Genomic DNA, 8,050 nt, shown 5'->3' on the forward strand with positions numbered 1-8,050 from the left:
ACACAAACAAATTAACTACCTTTTTAAACAATTAAATAAAACATGGGTTGCTAGTAATTCTAACAGAATGCATACCACAAGGTTAAATTTGTTAGATTCTCTTTCAGGCATTTCAACAAACACTTTTTAGGCATTATCATCAAACAAGCCAAAATTCATCTAAAACAATTAATGAATTTAGAATAATAATGTGGGTGTTAGGTGTGTATCAACAAAGACCATGATCCTTATAAATAGACAAAGAAATCATCAAAAAAAATGTTAAAAACCAATATACGTATAACATATGAAATACAATCATGTAATCCTAAAACTACAATGAAAAAAGATGGAGTATTATATATAGACATTTCATCGAACATTTTAGATGGCAAAATACATGTTATATGACAAAATACATATTACATAAAATATATGTTACTAGTAATTCTGACAGAATACATGTTATATGACAGAAACATTCTCGCAGAATATGGCATAATACATAGAACATAGAATACATTTTGACAAAATACATAGAATACATAGAATATGGCAGAATACATAGAATATAACCAAACCCATGTCTAAGATTACTAGAAACTATGTTTTAAATATGGAATTAGTCAATTACTGAGAATTTGGCTTGAAACATCTCTTATGCATTTTATCAAACACCTTATGTGCATTATCCAATTGTCCTAGCTTTACCTTGAAATACAATGTCAACACCTTCAACAAGTTGTATTAAACACCAAACACCTTCATAACACTAGAAATTGAACCGAAAGCAGGAGAAAGATTCATGATATCATAGGAGATTGATAGAAATCGATTACAGATGTTGAGATAATTAGAAATCAAATGCAGCTATACCAAACTTGAATTAAGAGAACATATATCCGATTCCACTAGTGAATTTTCAGAACTTAGAGATCTTAATTGGAAAGAACTTACCAGCTTGGTTCAAATAAAATGCAAAGAAATACATCCAAACAGATTGCAATCATCGATTTTTCAGAAATGGCGTTCACAAAATCATTTATCCAAAACCAAATACATAAAATCAATTAAATAAAAAAATGCGTTCATTAGAAGAAAAAGAAACTTACAGGCTGATTGGAGAAGAAATTTATCCGTGGTCATGGGTCTGGAAACTTGATGATTGATAGTGGCGTTTTTAGGGCTTGAACCGTGGAGAGTTTAGGGCTCAATGTGAATTGGAATTGGGCACCATTAGGGTTCATGTTTGTATTGTGTGTCAGGTTGATGATAGTCGACATGGTGGGTTTCTTCTCCTGGTATCATGAAGGAGTCGTTGGTGAAGATTGACGAAGCAATTTAAGGACGAATGGTGAGTGTTTTTCTAGGGTTAACAAACTAATTTCTCTGGACGTTAAATGTTTTAAATATTTATCAAAATTAAATGTAGTCAAGATTACTATTATACCCTTTTCTGATTTATTATTGAATTTATTTTTGCTTAATTCTGATTGGTTGTTAGAGGCACACAATACTTGTTGAAAACATTTGAACCTAGCTCTCTCTCTCTCTCTCTCTATATATATATATATATATATATATATATATATATATATATATATATATATATATAGGGCTAGGTTATAATGTGGATGGACAACTATTGTGTGGACGTGTGGATGATGCTATTTTATGAGAATTACTAAGAGAATATGTTGTTTAGTAATGTGAATACGTTCAATCTCACAGAACTATTGTTATTTTAATTGATTCTCACTAATTCTAATTCATTTTTGTTCTCATGCATTGTTTTTCATTTATTTTCATTCTTACAGAATACGACTCAATAAATATCCTGATAACATTCTGACAGAATGAGAATAATTAAAAAAAGTCTATAATAACCTTATAGACGATTTAATTAATGAAAATACATAATAATTACAATAATTATATAAGATTGAACGTATTCATATTATCAAACAACTTATTTTCTTTGTCATTCTCACAGAATAACATTGTCCACACGTCCACACAATACATGTCAATCCACATTTGAACCTAACTCTCTCTCTGTGTGTGTGTGTGTGTATATATATATATATATATATATATATATAGAGAGAGAGAGAGAGAAGAATTAGCCGCGCGTGGCCAAACCATAAGGTAGGAGTGATGTTCCCACTAGGCGAGGTGGCAAACCGCACCTACACCCTCAAGCCTAATGACTTGTTTGAACATGACCCGTGGTTTTTAATTCCCAAAACAATAATGTCCACTAATAAATAAACGTTATTTATCAATGAACTACATTTATTGTTTATCATTTACATTCGTAGATGTGAGTTACATTAATCGATTAACTATATTTATTGTTTTCAAAACCAAGGAAAATACATAATTTTTTTTTTGGCAAAATACATATTCATTATAACATTTTTGCTTTAGTTCAACTCATGGTTCGACAAAACACATTACTACAATACTACATACAAAATAAAAATAAAATACACACAACATTTCTAAATAAATAACTTACTACTATTTGATCAAATTGTTTTCTAAGACCAGAGGGAGTGAAGTGCGATTTCAGTTGATGTGACATCTGAAACCGTAGTGAACACTGCCCCCTATGCGGTTTGGGGAGTGTGGCTAAAATATCTCTCTCTCTCTTCTTTCTATGGAATACCACTCTTTGGATATGATAAGGAAGTGTGGTAAAATGAGAGAGTGTGACACCACTCCTTCCGACCTAAACCTCAAAAACTCATAATAGATCTTCATCGTATACAAGTTCAACTCTCTTTTTAGAGTTGCAATCTTCACTTCAAATGAGCTTACTTCAACTTCATCTATCTTTAAGCACCCATACATAGAATTAATCCCGTTTCCACTGATTTTTTTTAATATTTCAAGAAATTTAATACTAATAAACAAAACAAAAAAAATAATGGAAATTTTGAACAAAATGAAAAACATTATTAGCTTCCTAAAATCATTTTAAAACTTAATTTAGTTGCAGTCCACCGTTGTATGTCGTCACGGTCATTTCACACTCTTTACCGTCTATACTCTACACCAACAGAATATCTACTTCAAAACAGCAAACCCCTAAATCAGAAACCCTAACGAACCGATTTTCCTCCGAGACATCCATGGATCCACTCTTCCATGTTCTCAACGTCCTACCTTTCTCCTTCCTCCGGCCACCGCGTCTCCGCCTCAAACTCCCAACCATAACCCTCCCTTCCCCTATGACCGTCTTCTCCCTCGTCCTTCTCACTTACTTCATGGTTGTCTCCGGTGTCGTCTACGATGTCATCGTCGAGCCTCCAGGCATCGGATCGACTCAAGATCCGCGAACTGGCACCGTCCGACCAGTTGTTTTCATGTCCGGCAGAGTCAACGGGCAGTACATTATCGAAGGACTTTCTTCCGGCTTCATGTTTGTGCTAGGCGGAATGGGAATTATACTCATGGACCTCGCGATCTCCCCGAATCGTGCCAAGAGTCTGAAGATCTCGTTCGCTGGTGCTGGGATCTCGTTCGTGGTTATTGCCTATGTGATGAGTATGCTCTTTCTTCGTATTAAGATTCCTGGTTATCTCCGTTGATTTAGATTTGTTTTCAATTGGAAACATGAGGCTTATAATGTTTACGTTTTATGATCAATTAGACTTTTAGCAGTTGGAATGTTGAATACTGCATTTCATGCTTTGGTTAATTACTTGAATTGTTGAACATGAAAAACGAATAGGATCATAGATTATCAAAATATCCATGTTCATTTCCATTAAGTTCGAAAGATTGAGGGAAAAGAGTAAGAACAGAGTCTGTATCAGTGAGTCTGCCTAAGTAATTTGTAAACACAGATATCGATTTTTATTAGGGATACTTCAAATTTCATGAGTTATTTTCGTCAATGTCATCATATATTTTCTCATTTTCTTTACATTTTGTTGAGATTATGCTTTCTTTCTATTAACTTCTTTATCAATTTGAAAGTGTAAGCTATATATGGGTGTTTCTTTTTGCATTAATGAGAATATGACTAAATCAGTAAATTATAAGCTCATTATTGGTGTTTCTCTTTTACTTAATGCAAAACAAACAAGTTAATGGCTGCCTGATTGAGTTAGACACAACCTCTTATCAGACCTGGTAAAACGCATATCAAAAACTATACGACTGAATTAGAGGCTTCTAATTGTGGTATCAAACAGTCTGAATTTGACTGAGTAAGAGGCATATCAAACAACCCCTTAATAGAGAAAATCAGGAACATAAGACTCTCTTCCCTCGAGTGTTTTCTCCATTAAGTCTTAGCTTTTTATAAGTTTGCTCTTATTTGACTTTCCATTGTGTTCCCTAGAGTGTGCAGTTAGATTTGTTTTGAACATCATTTATTTAGACAACATATAATGAGAACTCTATCTTTGATTGTTTCCAAATTGGTTGGATACCATGGACTGATTGGCAGCAGATTGATCTAGTGGCTCCTAAAGTTCAAACTGGTAAGGGTTTTGTTGACAGAAGGTAGGTTAAGAAATCTGGATATGGAGTGTATACAATGGATATATGGGTAACTGAACCTTATTTGGATTCAAAGTGGATGCCCAATGGGTGTTTTGAAAACATAACTTTTTTTTTTTTTTTTTTTGGTTAAAAGTGGTTATTAGCTTATATGGTTAGCCAAAAGGAGTTTTTAGAAAAAAGTGTTTGGATTATAGCTTATGGGGTGGCAAAACTCTGTAAGTTGATAAATACTTTTTGGAGTGTTCGACAAAAGCTGCGTATATATGTTAAATGACCAAAACCAACATGTTATATGTTTTGGTCTACCCATTTTTTTTTTTTTTACATATAACAGTTTATCTTTAATCTTTTTTAATAATCCTTTTAACAAAAATTTACGTAAATGACATCATTTTTTTTTGTATTTCCCATGGATTTCAAAGTTAGAAAACAACAGTCATATGTCATTACGGTTTTTTGAATAGATGCAAGGTTGTAAACCAGAAGATAATACAAACAATCTAAGGAGGTAGGGATGGAGATTACCTGTATGGTGAGAGCTGCTAGAATGAATTTGGTAAATCTTAGGGTTTGTAAAACCCTTGGCAAGGGTTTAAACTGTTATATTATGTTCGGAAGCTGTTAAATGAGGGCATTATAGTCATTTTTATCTCAAGAAACTATAAACCCATTTTCAAATTAGTGGTGCCAAAAAGAAGTTTCATAAGACGTTTTGAAATTGTCAAACACTCATTTTGACTATTTGACATGGTGCATCTTCGGTTGGGAGTTATTTTATAACTTATTATTACTAACTCATTTTGTTTTATTGACCCCTTATTGGCATTGGAGTATATAGGTTATTTGTGTTTAACAAAATTGCAAAAATGGTCCCTGTGGTATACATTTTTTTGGGGTTTTAGTCCAAACCTCGACTTTTTTGGATTGATGGTCTTTTTGGGCTGGTTTAGATGCAGTTTTGGTCCCTGTCCAAACTAAAAAGACTATTATACCCTTAATGAATTCATTTTTCATTTTTCTTTTACTTTTTAAAATTATTATTATTATTAAATATAAAAATGGGCCCATCTCTCTCTCTCTCTCTCTCTCTCGTGTATAATCATCTTCTTCCTAAAAAAACTCAACACAACTTCTTGTCAAAATTAAAACTCAGACAATTTCACACATACATACACATTGTGGTCTCTCATCTTCTTTATCAATATACACATACACTTAATGGAGAAAGCTTCAGTGACCCTATCTTTCCCCCTCTCTCTCTTTTTATCTCTCTCAATCGGCCACTACATCCCAGAATACATACCACAACATTCATCTTCTTCAATCTCATACATCAATCTATCTTCTCCTCAACCTCTGCAAGATTCATGTCTAAATAACATTGAATCATCGACAACAATTTGCAAGATTTCAGCACTTATTAGCAATTCGATGATTGGTGTGAAGAACAATAGGCATACTTGATGGGGCAGCTTATGCTGTCGGCGACGGGAAAAGGGACCTCCGGTCCTTGATTTTCATCTGATCGAGAAGGCTAATCACGAACGAGGCAGTGACAGGGAAGGCTCGGGGTGGTAACGAAAGCAGCAAGGGCTGCTTAAGTAGCTCATGCGCTTCTTCTGTCTCGGAAGGAAGGTGCGAAGGCGGGGAATCAAAAGGGGGCTGCCGCCTCACCAGTCTTCAGGGGGGGGGGGGGAGTTCAGTGACTACGATCGACAGGTGGAAAGGGTGGAGCAACAAGGGGCTGTTGCCTCGAAGTCTCGTCGGAATTGGCCATCACCCGAAGGAGAAGACAGACGAAGTAGAAGAGGCAGCTGCCTCCTGTTCTTCTTCTTGATGGCAACAACAAAATTGAATGAAAAGAAGGGTGTTTGGAGTTGGTTTATCTCATCAAATCTTTGGGTGTGAAGGAGAAATGGGTTGTTGATTTGGGTTCTTATTTTGGTTTACAACTTCAATTTTCATCATAACAATGGTGGTTTCTAGGTTTGATCGGGTGAGAAAAATGATCGTCAAATGTGTGTGTGTGTGTGTGTGTGAGAGAGAGAGAAAGAGAGAGAATGGGGTGTGGGCCCCATTTTATTATTAATAAAACATTAAATTAAATAGAAAAAAATATAAAAAATATATCAAAAGGGCAATTTAGTCATTTCAATTTTCAGAGGGACCATTTTCACATACAAACTAGTCCAAAAGGACCACCAATCCAAAAAAGTTGAGGTTTGGACTAAAACCAAAAAAAATGCATACCACAGGGACCATTTTTGTAATTTTGTCTTTGTGTTTTAATATTTTTTATTTACTTACTAGTTAATTGTTTCTATTAAATATTTAATGACATTTCATTTATGAAATGCTCTATAAATTATAATGTTTGTATAAAATTTTCAATCTTTTTTTTTTATGTATGACATGATAATTTTTTGTCTATTAATTTTTTTTGAACGATGTTGTGTTGTAGAATATTTCTTCTAAATTAATGTTTTGAAATATTTCTAATAAATTAAAATAAGATGTGTGGCAGGCTATATCTAAGTAGATGTGAATCCAAAAAACCCTTGAATCAATCACGACCATAGATCAACTTGTTTAAATTAAAGCAGCAGTTTGGTCTTGTGGAAGTGATCGGGCTCCAGGGCCAGTGCATGTGATCGGGCTCCAGGGCCAGATTCTCTTTTTGGTTTATTAAGAAGTTTTGGGAGGTTATTAAGGTCGATGTCTTTAATTTTGTGGAGTTCTATTCGAATGGAGTTATTCCTAAAGGGTGTAACTCCTCATTTATTTTGCTAATACCTAAGGTTGATAGTCCTTATATTAAGGAGTATAGGCCGATTAGTTTAATTGGGGTGCAATATAAAATTTTATCCAAACTCCTAGCTATTAGACTGGCAAATGTGATTGATTCTATAGTTAGCCCGGTACAGTATGTCTTTGTCAAAGGTAGACAAATTTTAGATGGTCCGTTCATGGTAAACGAAATTATTGAGTGGTGTAAGAAGAAGAAAAACAAAGCTATGATTTTCAAAGTGGACTTTGACAAGGCGTATGATTCAGTCTCTTGGGAGTATTTGTTGAAATTATGGAGTTTATGGATTTTGATCACAAATGGATAAGATAGATACAAGCTTGTTTGGAGTCTTCTCGTGCTTTGATCCTTGTTAAAGGTAGCCCTACTAAGGAATTCTCTCTTAATCGAGGTCTGAGGGTGATCCATTATCCCATTTCTTATTCATTATGGTGATGGAATGGTTGCATATTGCTAGAGGATGCTATTAGTCAAGGGTTGTGTAAAGGTCTGGAAGTGGGTGACCTGGGGTACAACATCTCTCACATTTTCTATGCGGATGATGTCATTTTCTTGGGAGCTTGGAATAAAGATAACATCGAGAATTTGATTACTATTCTTAATTGTTTCTATTTGATTTTGGGTCTTCGCATTAACTTACAAAATCAAATTTATATGGGATTGGTATTGATTTTCATCAAGTGGAAGATATGGCTACCGTTACTAGTTGTTTGGCTGCGTCTAAACCGTTTTCGTACTTAGGCATCC

The 8,050-nt window shown here is 34.3% G+C and overlaps 1 protein-coding gene across 1 annotated transcript; it reads left to right on the plus strand.

Moving 5' to 3' along the window:
• The first annotated feature begins 2,992 nt into the window (after positions 1 to 2,992).
• Positions 2,993 to 3,904, plus strand: LOC145123360 (uncharacterized). The gene has a single exon (XM_079058569.1). It carries the CDS (start codon positions 3,117 to 3,119, stop codon positions 3,573 to 3,575), a length of 459 nt encoding a protein of 152 aa, XP_078914695.1. The 5' UTR covers positions 2,993 to 3,116; the 3' UTR covers positions 3,576 to 3,904.
• The last annotated feature ends 4,146 nt before the right edge of the window (positions 3,905 to 8,050 follow it).

Source organism: Lactuca virosa, chromosome 7 (genome assembly GCF_052849685.1).
Source record: "Lactuca virosa cultivar CGN04683 chromosome 7, Lactuca_virosa_CGN04683_v6, whole genome shotgun sequence".
NCBI classification, from domain to species: domain Eukaryota; kingdom Viridiplantae; phylum Streptophyta; class Magnoliopsida; order Asterales; family Asteraceae; genus Lactuca; species Lactuca virosa.